Source organism: Pundamilia nyererei, unplaced genomic scaffold (genome assembly GCF_000239375.1).
Source record: "Pundamilia nyererei isolate P.nyererei 1_Seehausen unplaced genomic scaffold, PunNye1.0 scaffold00037, whole genome shotgun sequence".
In the NCBI taxonomy this organism is placed as follows: Eukaryota; Metazoa; Chordata; class Actinopteri; order Cichliformes; family Cichlidae; genus Pundamilia; species Pundamilia nyererei.
This window is the reverse complement of record NW_005187438.1, coordinates 3861231-3881037: the sequence shown is the minus strand read 5'-3', so window position 1 is coordinate 3881037 and position 19807 is coordinate 3861231. Positions and strand designations below refer to the sequence as shown.

Below are 19807 nucleotides of genomic sequence, written 5' to 3'. Positions count from 1 at the left end.
TTAATATCCACTGCACTTTAGTTTTAAAATTTGAAAAGGTTTCACCTAAGCTATCATGACATATCATGTCTTTATTATAATTCTTTCTTTTTTGACACAGAAAAATCAAACTTGATAACATTGTTTTCTTCTTCTTTTTTTATTTTTATTTTAAAAGGTACATAATATAGGAACCATTTCTAACTGGCATAGTCATTTGAACATGCAAAGCTTTCAATGGCAAAAGTCATCTATTTGTACACTTAGACACAAATACCCTACGTTTCAAAGCTGAATTAAAAGAGATTTAAGCTCATTTTGTTTTTTAATTTATTTATGTACATACATCATAGATCATAGGCATAACTTGTGTAACTCACTGCTTTATAATCAATGCTATGCAGACTTAAAATATTATGACAATGAAGCTATGACAAAGGGCATAACAGTTTTAGAGTACTAGACACAAACTTCGTCAAGCTTTTAATACACAACACCAAATAATGAAGCAATGTTTTCAAAGGAGGATTATTAATTTCTTGAAAATACAAATTAAAAAAGTAAAATAAAATAAGTAATTAAAAAAGTAATTAAATTGTGATCTGAAACAAATTAAAGAAATTTGTAATCACAACAAAGTGTCGAGGTTCTCATAGCAAGTCTTGTACAGAGCGCTTATAAGGTGACTGTAATACTCATGGGATAAAGAATTATTATGTTTTGTTTTGTCATTATTTTTATTATATTTTGGTTTCAAGCAAACAAGCAGCAGAAGAGTTTTTAGCAGAAACTATCTAAGAGTGCTCACTTATGATAAACACAACTAGCTGCTTCTTAACTACGTCTACATGTACAAAAGTATTTTTAAAATGGGGATTTTTCCACTTTTATGTTTAAACATGTCCGTCCACATAAAACAAAAAACCGTGTCATATACTGCCAGTACTATCCCAAAGTTAATCAGCAACTGATTAACTTTGTGACGTCCAAAAATGGGGGCATACAAACGCAAGAAGACAAAATCTTAATTTTCCTTGTCCACACTTAAGCAGAGTTTCTGAAAGGAGGGTTTTGAAAGCTCAGTTTTCAGTGACCTAAAATTCCATTTACATGTGGACAAAAGGCCAAAACATAAAGAAAAGCCTATATTTACCAAAATACTTGTGTATATGTGAGCAAGGCTTTATACACAAATGTACTGTAAGATGTGTTGTAAAGTCTGTTGCAGCATTTATTCAGACACATGTGCCATGGAGACAGGATGTACTGTACTAAACCATTAGATAAGCGTGCATTCGTGCATTCGCAGGATGTTAGCAATGTATGTACGACATTTACTCCCCTGGAACCCAAATTAATGGACTTTAGCATCATTTAAAATCTATACATACAATCAATACAATAAATGTAGAAAAGTAAAATGAAATGGAATTTAGGGTTTGTTTAGAAGCTGGGTAAATATTTATTTTAGCTAATTAGCTCCAACTATCTTTGAAAACACTGCCTGGGGTTTATTTAACAAGTTAGACAAATGTAACTGTTTAGTTAAAATGTCATCGGTAGTAATAGAATAGCAATTAATTATTCACTCTTTAATACATTAGTTACTAAACTGGTAAGTGTACTGTTTGGGTCCAGTATTACAACCAAAGGTATATTTACGCCTGTCTCCTGGAAAATCTTGTTCTGCAGAGTCATTGCTAACATCGAGTCAATCCCCAAAGCACACAAATTGGAGTCATGATCCAGTTCCTCTGCACTTACATTGATTATTTCACTCACAATATTCCTCACATGTTCATATGTGGAAGAACTTTGGGTTTTGGGTTTGTTATGTACTTCATCTTTGAGCTCCATTTCTACCAAAGGTAACAATCGCTTTCTGAGAGACCCATTTTGCGAAAGGACGTGGATACTAAGATTTTTAAAGCTGAATTTGCATATTACCTGTTGGGGTCTGTTCATCAAAAGACTCTTTTTAAGTGTCTCGTGAACCTCACAAACATCCATTATCATCATCCCCTTTGCCTCTAGAAACTTTTGTAAATGATCTTTGTTCAGCAGGAGACCAAGGTTCAAAGGACCCCAGTTGATGGACTGTGCAGATAGGCCGAGATTTCGTCGATAATGGCAGAACAGGTCGAGGAAAGAATTGGCTGCGCCATAGTTACATTGTGAGGCATTGCCAATGACTGATGAGATGGAAGAATAGCACACAAAAAAGTCCAGTTTGTTGTGCAGTGTTGCATAATGAAGATTTAGAGCACCACAAACTTTGGGCTGCAGCACCTTTCTGAAGAGAGACTCATCAAGAGATTCAATCAATGCATCGTGCAACACTGCAGCACTGTGAAACACTCCTTTGATAGGGCAACAAGGGAATGTTTCACCAATTTTTGAAATTGCATCAACTACCTGCATCATCACAGAAACATCACACTGGATGTTTATGATAGCAACCCTGTATCTTTTCTGGAGGAGATCCATTTCAAACTGTGTTTTATCAAAAGGTCTTCTTCTTGACAGAGTTGCAATACAAGCTCCACCATTGTGGGCCAAAAACTTAACTGTCTCAAGACCCAAACCAGACAGCCCACCGGTTACGATATAAGTACAACTTTGTTTAAAGAGTTGTCTAGGCATTGCAAACATAGGGATTTCAGATGCCAGGCTACACGATTCTTCATGGCCTAAAACTATTTGCTGCACTGTCTCTGTTGTGAAATAGGACTCAGGTTTTGTACGGGACCAGGACACTTTTGAGTCTGAATACAGATACAACTCCCTTCTTAGAGGTAGAGATCCTGTATCAAAGCCTAATGATTTTAACCAGTTGCAGATATTCCTGCTTCGTGCTTGTAGATAAGCTTTCTGGAGAACATAATCCACATCGAGTTTATGCACATGAATGTGTTCGCTCTTTGGAGTAAACAATCTGTCTGAGACTGAGGGTGGCATATGACTGCTAAACACGAAAATCATGTGTTTTTCAAGAGCCCCATTGTCATACATCTCCTGCCAAGCGGCATCAAATGGTGGCAAAAGAACGAATGCGTGACTCTCATCAAAACATGGAGGTTCTCCAGTGAAATGTGACTGAGAGGAAACACTCCAGCCTGACCTGGTTGCTGTGAGAGCCAGAACCTTCGTCAGAGCAGAGCCTGAGTTCGGGGAAACAATAGTCAACTTTCTGTGCTGCTTTTTATCTTCAAACAGTATGCTCTGCAAGATCTCCCATGCCAGTATGAAATAAGACACACATGGAGTCTCTTTTAGAAATGGAAATGTCTTAATGTTGTAGCACACTGCTTCAGGAATTACAATTTTTGAGGTGGCATGAACTGGGTAACATGACGCAACATGGTCTCCAACTCTCAGATTATTGACATTTTTCCCCACAGCTGTGACAATGCCACTGAAATCTAGAGCCAGAAGTCTGTGATTCAGTGATGTATGCTTGTTCCAGTACATTGCCTTACCAAAGATCAGTTGAGAAGTGGTCACAGGGAAGTAATCTGATGAATGCAGGCAAACACTGATTAGCTGAATTTCAGCTGTCTTCTCTTGGAGAGCTTTTCCATTAGTGTCACAGTGGGTGGCAGACAAATGGGCTATACTGTATGGATCAGTACTGTGTAGAACAAAGTCTCTTGGATTCACTGAATGTGTTTCACCATCAAACAAAGCTTTATCTGTCAATCTGGTCCGTGCCATTTTTGTTACTGCTGCCTTCCCTTTACTGATCCAAACCTCTTGGTGTCTGCAGGTGTTTATTACCTGAGCAAGTGTTTGTATGTTTTCACTGGTCACAGAAGCAAGGTCAATCAGCTGAAAAGAAAGATCTGCCAACTCTGCTGCACAAGCCCTTATCATACCAGAAAGTGCAAAACCAGGGCTGACATGGTCCACACACATTTCTGATGATCTGTAAGTAATGACATGGACAGAGCATGAGCGTTTGCTCTCTTTCACAGCCAGAACAATATGGCGAAAAATCTCACAACAAGTCATCAAGCAGTCCAGCATCTTTTCAGATGAAAGATAAGTGAGGTTATCAACACCCCAAAGGAAGAGAATATTTTCCACATCCACTCTGCTGGTGAGACACTGGAGCACTAAATTTCGAACTTGGTATGCCTTCAAGTGCTCTTTGCTCTCCACAGTGATTGATTGTGGGTGCAAATATGGCTCAAGTCCTTTAGCAATACAGAGGTTATCTTCAAAAACAATTGCTCTTATTTTGCCATTTTGCAATTCTTCTTCAACAGCAACTGCTTCATTTTGGAAGAACAGTGACTGGGAAACATTTGAGCTGCAGCCCACGAATGAAATCCTGACCCCCTTAAGTTCCACTAATACGTTGCCCTCTCTTGTGGAAAAGCAACCGCACACATCAGTATAGTCAGGAGTTTCTTGAGTTGCTCGCAAGTACATAATCATTTCTTCCTGCAGTGGTGCTGATATGACTATATCTGTAATACCTGAAGGGAATCCCTGCTTGACTGTTAGCTGTCCCATTGCTAACATAGCAGTCATTTGCAGAAAATAGTCAAGCAGCACAGGATGAATAAAATAGTCATGAAGATGTTTCAGAAGATCACCAGGGACTTGAATTTCCATCACAGCTTCCTTGAATTCATCCCCAAAATGCACATTATCAAGCTGTTTGAAAAGAGGGCCATACTCAAATCCTGCTTGAGAAAGAATTGAATAGATCTCATTTCTCGTCCAAACCAACTTGCACCGTTGGAAGATCATTTGAGGACAAATGTTTGATTCCTCTAACAATGGCTTGATATCTTGATATGTGTATCTTCCAGAGGCATGCGTTGCATTAGAGGACTGTATTGCAAATGAGCCCTCCTTCTCTCCATGTTCTACTCTCACTTTCAGTTGTTGAGAGTGTGAGTTGAGTGTTAACACACTTTCAAATCTAACACTGAGATGGAGCTGGGTAATAGTTTTTCGTGGCTTAAAACTTGCCATCACAGAGGCAAAAGCTAGTTCGACATAAAATGAACCCGGCACAATGGAAATGCTGTTGTTTTTATGCTCCCAAAGGTATGGCACGGTCTCTGAAGAGAGGTTGCTCATGAACTCTTTGTTATCTCTCTTTATCTGGGATATGAGTGTATGGGGAGTAAAGGAAGAATGCTCATCACCTTTCCGCACGGATTCAAAATTCAGGTCTTTCTTTGTGTTGTCAAACTGATAGACTGGAAGAGCTGTGGGCAATGTCTCCAAACCCCTGTATAGCTTATGCCAGTCCACATTCATGCCAAGTTCAAATAGCTTTGCCATTGTTGAGAGGATTGTGCCATAATCCTTATCAGGGTTTGCGGTGGGAAGAACTACGGTATCATTGCCCAGGGTCTCACATATGTTCCTGTGGAGAGCCCTACGAGGTCCAATCTCCACAAAGACCACATTTCCCTTCGTCGACTTGTCTTTGATGGCAGCACGGAGCGTTTGTTCAAATAAAACAGGCTCTCGGATGTTCTTGGCCCAGTATGTGCCTGAGCTGAAATCACCATCTGAACATTTGTCTCCAGTCACTGTTGAAAACAGTTTGCACTCCATGTTGTTGGTATCTAAAACATCTATTCTTCTCTTAATGTCCTCTAATACTGGATCCATCATATGGCTATGGTAGGCTGCTGGAACATCTAAGACATGAAGGAAGAGAGTTTCATCTTTAAAGATGCTCTTCAGCCTCTCATGGAGGGTGTCTATGGCATGAGCATCTCCTGACAGAGTGCAGGACTGAGGGCTGTTAAAAGCAGCTACACTAATTTTCCCAGTAAAGTTCGGAAGAATTTTTAATACCTTATCTACAGCCACATTGCCAACCACGAGCATTTTCCCTCCTTTGACTTTGCCCTGGAGAGTACTACGGTGGTACAACACCTTGACAGCATTGTCCAGAGACAAGAGACCTGAGCAGTGAGCAGCAGCAACCTCTCCAACTGAGTGGCCAAGCACAGCATCAGGTTTAATACCCCAGTGTTTCAGAAGAGTAGCAATGCTGACCTGAATCGCAAATAGAAGAGGTTGCACAACATTTGGCTCATTGAAATCATTGTTATCATGCTCACTAGAAAGCCATCTACTCATGCTGAAAGATCCATAACTCTGGAAGAGAGTCTCAATTTCTCTCACCTTATCACTGAAAACAGGAAGCTTACTCATTAGCTGCCTGCACATCCCCTTGTAGGCAATCCCATTTCCACAGAACACAAAGACTACCTGGATGTTAGACCTTACTGCCTGAACCTTAGCCTTCAGTGCAGACATTAACTGGTGTTCTAAATCCGAGAGAGAAGATATTAGGAAGGCCTTCCTATATTTGTGTTTGTAATGACTTCTTCTGCATGCTGAGGTGTATGAGAGTGCCTGCAAATCAACTGACTGGTTCCTGCAAAGTCTTTCATGGGTGTCACTGATGGACAGGCTTAATGATTTCTCAGACGCTGCAGATATGACAAAGACTTTTGTACAGTCTTTCGGTGTTGGAGAGGGAACTGTAGCATTTGTATACTGTCTTACAATTACATGTGCATTTGTACCTCCAAACCCAAAGCTGTTGATCCCAGCCACCCTTCCCATTGGCCCATTTGTCTCCCACCTAACAGATTTAGTTGGAATACTCAGATTCAAGGCTTTTACATCTATGCTTGAACTATCTTCAGAGTAGAAAACTGAGGGAACAATAGTGCTGTGCTTCATCATTAGCAGTACCTTAATGAGTCCAGCAACTCCAGCTGCAGATTCTGTGTGTCCAATGTTGCCCTTTAGAGACCCAATCAGAAGTGTCTCAGAACGAGTGGGTTTAGCAATGACATTCGAGATGCTTCCCGCTTCTATTGGGTCTCCAACAAGGGTTCCTGTCCCATGTGCCTCTATATATTGAACGTTCATGATGTCGGAGTTAGAGTAGATTCTTCTCAGCAGCTCCTCTTGCTGAACCATGGAGGGTTTGGTGATTGGAGTGACGGAGTGCCCATCTTGATTGACTGCTGTCTTGCTGATAACACCCCATATTTTGTTGCAGTCTCTTAAAGCCTTGACAAAGAAAGTCACATCATTAGAAGACTGGATAGTATCTCAATTATATAAAACTACTTGACACTAAAGATCAAATCATCAACCTACATGTTTCAAAGGCTTGAGAAGTACTACACCACAGCCCTCTCCCCTGCCATAGCCATCTGCATGGGCGGAAAAAGGTTTGCTTGTTCCTTCAGGTGAGATCATGCTTGCCTGTTTGAGGGCAACAAATACCTTCGGCTCAATTATACAGCTAACTCCTCCACATAGTGCCATTTCACAGTCTCCTGGTTGAAAGAAAGGTCGTTAAATAATTAATTTGTATACATCATCCAATAGTTTATTTTTTTGGCAGCCAAGCATAAGTATATTACCATGCTTTATAGCCTGGCTGGCTACATGAAGAGCCACCAAAGATGATGAGCAGGCGCTGTCGATGGCAAAAGAAGGGCCAGTCAGATTGAAGGTGAAGGAAATCCTGTTGGCTGCAAGACTCATGGCCGTCCCAGTGCCATTGTAGTGGGTTATTGTGCCAGGGCTATTATTTCTGAGCATCTCATAATCCCTGTTCATAAGACCTGCAGCAGCACAGTCACAATCAAAACAGACTTAAAATTGCTGGATTTTTAAAATTGCTTAGGATTTTTAATGTATCATAGATGGTAGCAAGAGTACCTATGTAGACACCAGTTCTGGTTCCACTGATGCTTTCCATAGCTATTCCTGCATCTTCTAATGCCCTGTAGGTACACTGCAGCAGAAGTTTCTGCTGAGGGTCCATGAAGTCAGCCTCCGATTCAGTAATACCAAAAAACTTGTAATCAAACTCATTAAACCTAGAATATAAAATAAGTAGATCCATCATAATTCAAAAATTTCAAAGAAAAAAATAACTTAATTAAACTTTTGTATCTTGTAGGTAACAAAGAAATAATACAGTTTACTAATCACTGGTCATTTGTAATTTATGTCACTTTGTTAGTAGTTTGTGTTATACACAATACTTTAAAAATCCTGTATTGTGTCATAGCTAACAACAGACACTTCCATTTACATTCTGATGCAAAGCTGTTGTTGCATACAAATTTTATTAATGTTACTGTATTATGTTTTTGTTGATCTTTACCAAACATTTTTGTCATTGTGTTAAACCAAAAACAAAACAAGTCAAAAACAGGCCATTACTAACTTCAACTGTATCCACTTTTTTTTGTCCTGAAAGGCTTAGATTAAGCCTATTTCTGTCCTTTACTCTGAGGGCTGTGCACCACACAGCAGCTTTTAAGTGTGTTAATTGTTAACTAGCAGGCAAGGAGGCACTCAGGTCATACAAACTCAAAGGACAACCATGAGTTGTTTCCCATCCAGAAAATACAAAGTTTTACACCCACCAGGTTAAACTTCATAATTGTCCTTTAAGGTTTACAAATTGTAATCAATAAATTTGGTACATTTAACAATTTAACGATGTATCATAACTATAAGCTGCAGCTTTATGATCTCATCTAAACATAATATAACAATATAAGATAAAAGCACAATAAAAAATATATAAAATATATGAATAAAATAATATAATCTTTATAATGCTTGTTATGAATTATTATATTATGAACATTGTAAATATGAATATAAACATAACACATAACATTTTAAATTACAAGCCAACTAGCCATTAGTTTACAACGTAAACTCATAAATGTTACATCAAAGCTCACAAATGATTAGTAATTAACCAATTAATTGTGAATAAACAGTCTAATAATTTTATTACATTGTAATTACTGACTGCCAACAAACTAAAAGCAACAACATCAATAAGAATACTAACATTTCAGTTTCAATTTTTTTTTTCGTTAACAACTTAATAACAAATTAACAATGAGTTTGCCATTTATTAAGAGTGGTTAAAACATTTTTAAACTCACCCTTCTATTAGAGCTGCTTTGGTTGTCTGTATCTTCCCAGGTTTGTTACCTTCTGCATCATACCAAAGAGTGGTGTCAAACCTTTCAGCTGGAATATCCACCACACAGCTCTTTCCCTCCAACAGAACCCTCCAGAAACTGTCCACCCCCTCACCTAAAATATAAAGTATCACAACAACCTGAGTATACATTATCTTAGAATTTCGACCTTTGGAGAAAAAAAATGCAGATATTCAGTATTGCTTTAAATGGTGTCAAAATGAAGTCGTACCTCCGGGAAAATTGCATCCAATCCCAATAACAGCTATGTCATCATCAGTGTCCTCCATTGTTCCTTTGGGACAATCATAAGATTGCTCTGAGAGCTTTTTTGAAAACACAAAATGAAATTTCAAGTTTCTTCATAGTAAATGTTTCGCACTGGTTGCTGCTTTTGGTCAGAACTAGTAGTGTTGCACCAGCCTTTTTAAATAGATGAAACAATAGGACAGTGTCTTAGTCTCTTAGCCTCTCCCCCAGAGTCACCTGGAACTTAAGACACTAATGGCAGGTTGAAGGTAATTTAACCGCAGCCATAATTAAGCCTTTGCTCCTGTTAACTGGCCAACAGAAGATGCAATGTTAGAAATGTGCCACTCAGTAGATTAAATAATCTGATTTGTCATTTTGTCTGCATTTCCAAAAGCATGATGTTGTTTGACACTGTGTAACATTAGAAAATACACTCATCAGCCACTTTAGTCTAGATTCAACAAGGTGCTGTAAACATTTGTCAATTTCACTGTGATATCACACATACTTAATGGTTTAAAGCACTATTTAAAATCTATAAACCATCACTAATATTGACCTGAAGTTCCCATCAGTTCTTTGGAGTACTTTACAGTCTTTCAGCTGATTGGTTTAGTATTCTAGCTCTTACGAATATTTTGATTGAGGTTAATTTCCACTCCTGTTTTCAGCTATGACAGATAACAGTGGAAAAGGCTTCAATAAACTCTGCTACCTGAATTATATTGAATTCTAAGCAATGTAGAGACATATATTAGATATTATTTGTTGTATATATTAATAATTAACTAAGGCCTTTTTATCAGTTTTATAAGGTGATGATGTGTTAATGCTACAACTTGTTTTAAGAACCACAAAACAAACAAACAAACAAACCCCAAAAGAAGAATCAGGGCTGATTTGTAAGAGGAATCTTTATTTGAGCTTTATGAAGGCTTTAATCTAAAGACACAAACAGAAGCACCAATGCATTTCTTTTACAAGCTTACAGTATATACACAACTTCTCATTTATCAGCTACAGCTGGTCTTACCTTTGGGCACTTCAATAAATAAGAACAAAGGAAAATAGATATGTATATGGTAAATGCAAGCAAAAAAAAGAAAACCTCTAACCTGAAGAGTTCAACAATGAACAGCAGTAGCACCTGTGCCTGGTCATAGCCAAAAGGTACTTTCCAGCTTAAGGTACTTTAAGGTCCCATTGTGATCACTGGTTAGTACAAATATGTGAGAAAAATCTGACGGCAAACAAATTCATATGAGACGAAATATGACCTTGGTGCATAAACCGCTGCTGAGGTTTTGTTTTTCTCTCCCTGTGAGAGCTGAGAAAGAAAAAAATGCCCTGAATGAAACCATCTTTGTGACTTTTTGGGGAGAACAAATAGTTATTTTCACACAGTTAAACTGAGATGATTTACAAATCACTGAAGGAAAGTAAATGATGAGACGTATCAAAGCGTTGATGATTGTTTCAGTGTCATCTTCACATTGACAATAAAAGGGATACAAACAAAACAAGGCCTCCCAAAGGCCTGTGCTTGATTGCACAGTTGTGCATATATATGTATGAGTCTACAACGCCTGCTGCTGCTGCTGAGGTCTATAGTGGTCCAGTGATTTGCCCTCCAGCACCATCTGGATCTCTTTGGCGTCCAGAGTTTCATATGTTAGGAGGGCATCAGCCAGCTTCTTGTGCTCCTTACTGTAAGTCTTGAGGATATCCTTAGCACGTTCATATGAGTCCTAAATAAAAGAGAGAAAAAACATTTTGAGAAATAGAATAGAAAAAAATTCTAATTATGATTTTTAAATGACACATATTTTGCTCACCTTTAGTAAAGCTCTGACTTCCTGCTCAATGGCTGCTTGTGTTTCGGGGCTTTGCTTTGAAACGTCTCCATAGGTCATGACACCGAGCTGTAACAAACACATAACCAAGATGAATGAACAATGGGTCTTCTCATGCATCGACCACTTGTAGCTAGTGATTACTGTAAAGCGAGTTACAAAGGGCTTTTCACTGAGCTGTGTGTAATTACACCCAATGACACAGTAATGTTAGAGACTGCAGTTTTTAGGTCCACTCCCCTCTTCTTCTTCTATTACAGATTTGTATTAACTTCAAGATTAATTCATTCAATACAGTAGCTGTAGATGTGCTACTGTGTTTGCTTTTAATATAACAAAGTTTGGCTGACATAAATTGACTGAGGACAATTGTTGTGTATGGCTTTATAACTTGTATCTTACTGTAAATAAAGACGTACGTCTGCAGCAGTATGTACAGTTAAAGCCCAGAGCAGCACTGCTAAGTCCTTAAATGCTGATTGGAACAAAAAACAGACAACAAAACAAACACAGGGATCATCTGCCACACAAGTCTAAATTCTCACCTTGTCACTCATGCCGAATCTGGTCACCATCAATTTTGCGATTTTGGTTGCACCATCAAAGTCGCTGGAGGCACCTGAAATGGTTAACAACGTTTTTTTGTCATCTTCCAAACAATCAGAGTGTAAGACTAGAGACTAGTAATTTATAAGAACTTCTTCAAACCACACAAATTAATTTTCTTATGTTGATAAAAGCACACAAATAAGTGTATTTATACTTGGAAAAAAGAAAAATCCCAGGGTGTTAAATGGTAAATGGCCTGTATTTGTATAGCGCTTTACTTAATTCCCATGGACCCCAAAGCGCTTTACACTACATTCAGTCATCCAACCATTCACACACACATTCACGCACTGGCGATGGCAAGCTACATTGTAGCCACAGCTGCCCTGGGGCGCACTGACAGAGGCGAGGCTGCAGGACTGGCGCCACCGGGCCCTCTGACCAAAAATCAGGTGTTAACCTGATAAACCTTTAAATGTTATAATCATAAAATACTATTCATAGCTCAAGCATTTTATATTTATGAATCATGTCCTACCAATTAGTCCCTCTGTGTCTCGTACCTGTGGTGATGTTATCGTTCCCAAAGATGAGCTCCTCTGCTACTCGGCCGCCCATGCTGACGTCCATCTGAGCCAGCAGCTGGGCTCGTGTCTCGCTCCAGCGGTCATTCTCTGGAAGCATCGACACCTAAAACACGGCACGGTTTATCAAAAAAAACCCCAGCAGAAATACGTATAATACTGCAAAACTGTAACAAAAGCTCACATGGCCCAGAGTTGGTCCTCGAGGCATGATAGTAGCCTTATTGATGGGCATTGCATCTTTGGTGTAATAGGCAACAATGGCATGGCCGGACTCGTGGTATGCGGTAATGGTCTTATTCTTCTTGTCAATTTCAACACTCCGCCTCTCAGGGCCTGAATTGTGAAATGGAAACATAAAGAAATAATCATGATGGTGTTCCTGTCTCCTCACTTAATAATATACAGGTGATCAGTGTAATGTGAAATGTAGTGCTGTGGGCTGCACCGTGATCACTCATTTACCCATGAGGATCTTGTCCTTAGCGAACTCCAGGTCCTTCATTGTGACCATCTCTTTCCCGTCCACTGCTGCCTTCAGGGCTGCCTGGTTGACCAGGTTCTCGAGCTCTGCCCCCGAGAAGCCCACTGTGCCTCGGGCAATAATCTCTGCATCAATGGCTGGGAAAGAACAAACAGTGTTTGTAAAGGTGATCAAAGACAATGGCGTCATTTAGAAAAATGGCAAACACAGGTTTCCTCTCAGGCTTAGCTCCAGCAGAGAAGGACAATAGGAGAAAAAAAGGATGAGATCTAAAGGTAGTTGGAGATATCCTTAATATTGCTGAATACTTTACACCCAGACCTACCTGTGTCTACTTTGAGCTTGGAGAGGTACCAGTTGAGAATCTCTGTGCGGCCTTTCACATCAGGGCGAGGGACCGTCACCTGCATGTCAAACCTTCCTGGTCGAACCAGAGCGCTAAAGAGTGATGCAAAGCAGCAATAATTAGTACATAGAAGTTTATTCTGTTGAAGTTTTATTTAGGAGAACAAATACTACTTAAAACGATCGCAAAACGACACTCAAAATGTCTTACTAATATCTGTAAAACGAATGTGTTTCATCAGAAGCTGCTTAACTGCACAATAACTACCTCTGATAGTAAATGCTAAAAAATGGTTTAATTTTACTGTCACTTTACAAAAAACTTAACATGTTTATGGCATACATAAAAAGCATTTCATCCTAAATGTTTACATACTTATCCAACGCTTCAGCAAAGTTTGTAGCACCAATAACAATGACTCCTTCATTTGGTTTAAATCTGTAAAAGAGCAAAACGAAACATTAGCAACTGTAAATTTAAGGTATCTACACCACTTATCACTCTATTCAGTTTAACTAACACTGACCCATCCATTTCAGCCAGCAGCTGGTTGATGGTTTGTCTGGAGTAAGGATGTATAGGGGACTCTATTCTCTTTCCACCTACGCTGTCCAGCTCATCAATGAAGATGACACAGGGAGCATTGGCTTTTGCCTCTTCTGCAAAACACAAAAATAGAGGTTATATTCGTTTTTAAAATACAATTTTAAGTGTAACTAAAATTTCTCACATCCAGTAAGCTTACTGAAAAGGTTCCTGATTCGGCTCGCACCAACGCCCACAAACATCTCATCAAACTCCGATCCGGAGGCGTAGTAAAAAGGAACATCGGCCTCTCCGGCCACGGCTCGTGCCAACAGTGTCTTTCCTGTGCCTGGGGGACCAACAAGCAGGACCCCTGAGGAGACCCAAACAGAAACACATAAGAAAAAAAAACCCAAAAAACCCCACCCTATTCAATTCACTGCATTTTCTTAATGATCAGTAAAAAGTGATGAAAAGAATTAGCAGCATCGATACCTTTTGGCAGCTTTCCACCCAAAACGGTAAATTTCTGTGGGTTTTTCAGAAACTCAACAACATCTTGCAGTTCGCTCTTTGCCTCCTCCACTCCTTTGACATGCTCAAATGTCACATTCTTCATCTGCATGGGGTCGACTGCATAGCCAAGACCGGATATGGTGCGGAACCTCACTACGAGATCCCCAAAACAATCAGTTCAATAAATACATATTTGCAATGTCTGACAGTAACAGCTGCTTCCTGCAGCACACATTTATTTTCTACCAGTTATTCATAAAGCACGAACACAGTAATGAAATAAAAAATAGTTTGTATAGATATTTATATGTTAAAGCACAGTATCATGCACCAAAATAATCTGTCAAACCCTACATGCGCACTAGTACATTATTGTAATAAATACATAAATATATATATGAATATTTAAGCTGAAAATCTGGTGAACATTAAGTGAAACACTTCTTTTCTAATGCTTTTGCACCCTTGGAAGGTGTAAATCAGCAGGCAGTGGATTATGATAGGATTATGATTTAATTTGAAAGCTTAAAGAATGAAGACTGAAACAAACCAGCATCAGAAAAGGGGCCTTTACCGGAGAGAAACGGGGTTCTTGAGAGGCCATAAATACTAATGAGGAGGAGGACCAAGAGGATCAACTTGGTTCTCTTCAGTGAGTCTGTAAAACATAACAGACAAAAAAACAAATCAGCCAATCTTCATCTTTGTACTCAGCTCAGCACTGCCACCAACTGTTATAATGAAAAACAGGTAAGTGTGTCTTTGTCTGGACCACATGCCTTGTGTTCTCTGAGTCAAAGCCTCATGAGACCTCATGAACCCCTCAGCGAAACCCGTCTTGAAAGCCTCCTGCTGGTTTTCTGGAAGGTTTTTTTGTTGTATCACTTGGTCCAAAGACTGCGCCTCGACTCCTTTTTCTTTCAAGAGCAATCCCTGAGAGGGAAAAAAGTAGACATGTAAATCTGCTTTCCCCCCTCTTTTAAATGTGTGCTTCAAATAGCAACTTAAAATCTGCAACGACTTGGTCAAGTTGTAGAACGAGCTAAAGGGTCAAAGTGCCGTAAATCCCGGACTACAGAGTGCACCTGATTAAAAGCCGCATGCTCTAATTTTAGAAAGAAAATCAATTTTGTACTTGTACAGGCCGCACCGGATTTTAAGCCGTATGCGTTGCACTTGTAATATGAGATATTTACACAGAAATATTACACGTGAGGATTTTTAACGTTTAATTTAATCCATAAGGTAACATAAACATGGAAACATAAATGTTATGGTACAAAAATACATACTGCAAATGCTTTTTTTCCTCGAACAGCGCCTGTAACATGGCTACCTTTAAGTATACGTACGTATCGGTAACACACAAATTACGTTGCTTATGGTTTTTTTACAGAACAGTGCACAAACAACATTACAACGTCTCTTAACAACCAGTAAAAATAAATACCGTATATATACTACTTATCAATTTTATTGGTCTACTGTTACCAGGCAAAATATTTTTGGCCGCATGAAAGAAAATATGCATTAGCCGCACGTCAGTATAAGCCGCAGTGTTCACAGTGTGGGGAAAAAGTAGCAGCTTGTGACCCGAAAACTACGGTATGTTGTTCATTCTAACTGCATAACTAACTGTGCAGTGTCCGAGAAATAATGCTTATTCAGTAAATACAGAATTTATGTTGGATTAACCAACAGTCTGTATTCATAACAGTGCAACAGATACATCAGTCGTGTGGTGGCATACCTTCATGAAGCCTGGAGTGTAGGCTTCAGATTCCACGGGACCGTCATAACCAGACTCCGCCCGTCTGGTCCTTGATCGAAGTGTCTTGAAACCGCGACTTTGGACCCATACTACACAGACAGAAAACATGTGACTATATGTCAAGTATCTTTAACCTTTTTCAGACATGGGGTATATAACATTTCTGGCTTCTTCAGTCTGTTAAAATGACAGCTGTTTATCATAAGTAAGGCTAGCTGTGCTCTAATCGCATGTAACTACACTTTTGAAAATGTAATCATTGCCAGTGTCGTTGCAAAACAGCATAGTTTTTGTGTGCAGCATGATATTGCTGTTTATATAGGGGTCCCATTGGTGGCTGTGCTTTAGCTCAGGCCCTGCTGTGAAGACCAACTCATAACAAACAGAACCTGTTTGTTGTAAAGTGAAACTGAGTGTTAAGGACAGTGAAAGCCATCCAGTGGAGCCATTGATAGCCCCAAATTGCTTTTTCCGTCTTACTGCTATTGAAGGCCTAAACCAAGACTGCTTTTTGAGAGCTAAGCAACGTAACGAAGAGCATATACAGAACATATATATTGGACCTGTATAAATTGTAAGATTGTGTTTTGACTTTTCACTCAGGCATAAGGCCAAAAAAGCTCAGGTGCCTTCAGATAAATGGAAAGGAGTGCATGCCTGAAAGGGGCTTTAATGCCACTAAGTTTGTATAACGTCAGCTTCTTACCAGGCAAAAACTGTAGTTCTGAGCAAGCTTGTCTTAGTGGGCTGTGGTATTGTCTGTGGAATAATCGTGAGCCAAAAAGCCCCAAATTCCTGTGTGAGAACCCTGTGAGAGAAATCGTACAAAAAGAGAAAAAAATCTCAAGGTCTGTTTCACATTAAAACATCTGGTTAAATAAATAAAGCTCGACTGAGCTGCTCACCGTGCTTGTTGTGAAAGAAGCTGTCTGCAGAAACGTGGCTCGTTCTCCATATCGAAGGAACAGCGGGAGGCTCTTCTGGTCCCGGTGTAGGCAGTAACCTGCTGATGAGCTCGTCCAGCTGACTCGCCCTGAGCTTGGACAGACCCAGATCCTTCAGACTCACACTGGGCTTTAAGTGAAGGACAGCAAAGGTAGGTCATCTACAACTCTAAGGTAGGGCTGGGCCATATCATACTGTTCACGGTAATACCGGTATAATGTTAGGCAATAATAAGAAAATGAAATATCGCGATAGAATATGGGTAAAACGCAGGTGCACAGTGCCTTTGTTCACATATTATATTATCATATCGTGATAAATACTTTTGGCCATATTGCCCTGCCCTACTCTATGGAGCAACTGATCACCTAAAAGTAAGTAAGTACATAAGTAAAGATGACACAGAAAAATAAATAAAAATGAGAAATAGTCACAATAAAAATGCAATAGCCTCCAGTCTTCAATCTCACCTGAGGAACAACCAACAAATTCTGAGCCTAGGATCTCAGACTGTGAGCAAGAGCGTGTTTAAGAAGAAGTTTAGATAGTGCTCTTTATTCTAAAATAAACTGAGAACAAATGTAAGGAGTATAAAACAGGAGTAACACAAGCTTGCTTACTAGGATATATCAGCATTTTGTATCAGCTGGAGTCATAACATTTTCTCAAGTTCATCTGAGAAAACTATACCTTGCAATTTAGAAATACTCCTTAAATTGAAAAAACAAAACAGGTACGTCAAAGTAGATGTTGCATGTGAGTCAAAGCCCAGAGAGGAATCAAATATAACACCAAGATTATGAAGACTGGACTTAGCAGATAAGCAACACAATGAACTATAATCACAGCCTCTGTGTTTTTGGAATACATAGCAAAGTAATTACTGGAGATCCAGTAACTTATCCGGATAAACATTCAGTTAGGTTGGACAATCTATCCATCTGATAAGGCTTGAAATTCAGCTGTATATGCATTTTACTGGCATGAAAATGATGAAGGTTTTCAGAAAAAAACAAATCTAATAATGCCAGCTAAAGGAATAATGTAGAACGAAAGGCAATAATGGACCCAGGATTAAGCCTTGCAGCTCACAGGTTAGAGAAACAGTGTTAAAGGAGAATATATTCAACCTAACAGAGAAAGCCCAGTCAGATAAATATGAGGAAAACCTGTCTAATGCAGAGCCAGAGAAGAGTCCCAAACAGGTAATATCTCTAACGAGGATGATGAGGGTTTTCTTTTTCCAATTTTGGTAACCAAGACTTTTAGTGTTATTGTCTTCATAGAAACAGGGAGGCTTTTCATGGAAAGTCCACTGCCCTTTTCAAACATCGATTTACAAGCAGACTACTTTGACACTTTATCAGAGCATGTTGATGTAGAGGATCACTTCTATTATGATTCATGAAATTACTGAAATAAGAAGATCTAGCCTCTTTCACTTCCTCATTAGAAGAGCGGAGAAATCCTTTAAAATTTTCTCTATGGACAGTCAGACCCGTGGTCTTCCTTAGTCGCTTGTTGCAAAATAAGCTATGACCTATTTTCTGAGGAGCAACCTGATCCATAAGGACAAGGCAATGATCGTTAAAACAGTGAACAAAGAGATATATCCTTTACTTAGACACATTACTATGGTACAGTATAATATAGTGTGCGGCAATTAAGAGCAGTGAAGATTCAATAAAGTTTACTCATAAACATACTTCCATAAAGTCGCCATCAACAGATCTGTGGTTTACCTTAGATAGTCCACTGTAACAAAACATGTACTATGTCACCATCAGCTACTATCCTCAGGAGATGGATCTCACCTCTCTCAGAAATGAACTGTGCTCTGGACTGAAGTCTTTGTGAAGAGCCTGGATTGAAGCTGTGGCTGAATTCTTCAGAGAGTGGAGGGCATTGATGAGCTGGCTGAGAGGCACTATCATCTGGGAAGACACAAGAACAGCAGTAGCTTAAAACACTCTCATAGCACCTCACGTTTTCTGCATGTACATTTAACGTTTCCCATTCAACTTGTTTTTTGTTTTTAAATGAGACTTCCAGCGTGGTCAGGACTGTTATGTCAGTGTTATTCTGCACATAGAGCGGTTTGGCCCACATACGGCAGACGAGTTACGTAACCTCTACTCTTTGAATGATTTTTTCAAATACTTTGTTTAAATTAACCTAAATTTTCCTTCACGTATCTCTGGGTAAAGTCACGACCGAAACCTCACATATCACGCTCGTCTCCGCACCGACACAGGGTGACAGCGTGACGTAAGCATAGGCTTAGTAATGTTCTTGCTAACACTAGGCGAGCTAAAGGGGAAAAGGGGGTCAAATAAGCAACAGGCAGCAGAGCTACATGTCGATATAACTCCCATAACAGTCCTAAAATAAACACTAACTTACAACTAAAGACTAAATTCACTCCGAGAAGAACACACATGAGCTAGCCAAGTCAATAAACCCCTATCTAGTCGGCTTACCTGCTGTGGTTGAAATGACGAAGACAGCGAAAACATTTTTGCCGATGGATGCTACAAAAACGGACTTTGGAGGGCTGGTTTGTAAGGACAGACCTTCTATATAACCCAAATGAATGCGTGCTCACGAAAGGGGCGTCCTTTTGGTTTTCCTTGTTACACAACTTTCAACAGTTACACAACTTTTTTTTCAGCTAACAACGCCAAATGGATCCCCCGGCATCTGAGGTCAAGCGGACTACAAAATGACGTAAAGAAGAACTACTACCGGGTGATGCTTGCATCATTGCGATTGTTTCATTGAACTCATTAAAATTAATTTATAATGCATAGAAATGACAAAATAAATCTTCACTTGCATCAGGTGCCTTACAGTAAAAAAAAGCGTAGCAGTTATTATTAATTTTTCTATTTAATTTTCACGTTCTTCTCATTTTGGTCTGTTCGTGAGTGCCTGATCAAAATTTAAAAACAGTTTCCAAAATAATGGATTTCTGGTAAATAATTGTTTT

General features: G+C 39.2%; 2 protein-coding genes across 3 annotated transcripts; both read right to left on the bottom strand.

Moving 5' to 3' along the window:
- Nucleotides 1-1560: 1560 nt before the first annotated feature.
- On the bottom strand, nt 1561-9283 carry pks1 (polyketide synthase 1). The gene is made up of 6 exons (XM_005730514.1): nt 9226-9283; nt 8955-9108; nt 7702-7862; nt 7401-7604; nt 7132-7313; nt 1561-7041 (listed from the first exon to the last, which is right to left on the bottom strand). The coding sequence occupies exons 1-6, from the start codon at nt 9281-9283 to the stop codon at nt 1561-1563; spliced, it is 6240 nt and encodes a 2079-aa protein (XP_005730571.1).
- An 858-nt stretch (nt 9284-10141) lies between these two features.
- Nucleotides 10142-19562, bottom strand: LOC102192381 (ATP-dependent zinc metalloprotease YME1L1). Of its 2 annotated transcripts, none has more exons than XM_005730490.2 (18): nt 19299-19562; nt 18633-18752; nt 16779-16947; nt 16580-16681; nt 15853-15962; nt 14882-15035; nt 14653-14760; nt 14082-14255; nt 13807-13959; nt 13588-13720; nt 13437-13499; nt 13041-13153; nt 12697-12852; nt 12416-12567; nt 12211-12337; nt 11644-11717; nt 11081-11167; nt 10142-10993 (listed from the first exon to the last, which is right to left on the bottom strand). In XM_005730490.2, exons 1-18 carry the CDS (start codon nt 19332-19334, stop codon nt 10823-10825), a joined length of 2202 nt encoding a protein of 733 aa, XP_005730547.1. In that variant the 5' UTR covers nt 19335-19562; the 3' UTR covers nt 10142-10822. The 2 variants fall into 2 exon arrangements, with proteins under 2 accessions (XP_005730547.1, XP_005730548.1); XM_005730491.2 differs by having other exon boundaries at nt 14677-14760; nt 19299-19561.
- Nucleotides 19563-19807: the final 245 nt, after the last annotated feature.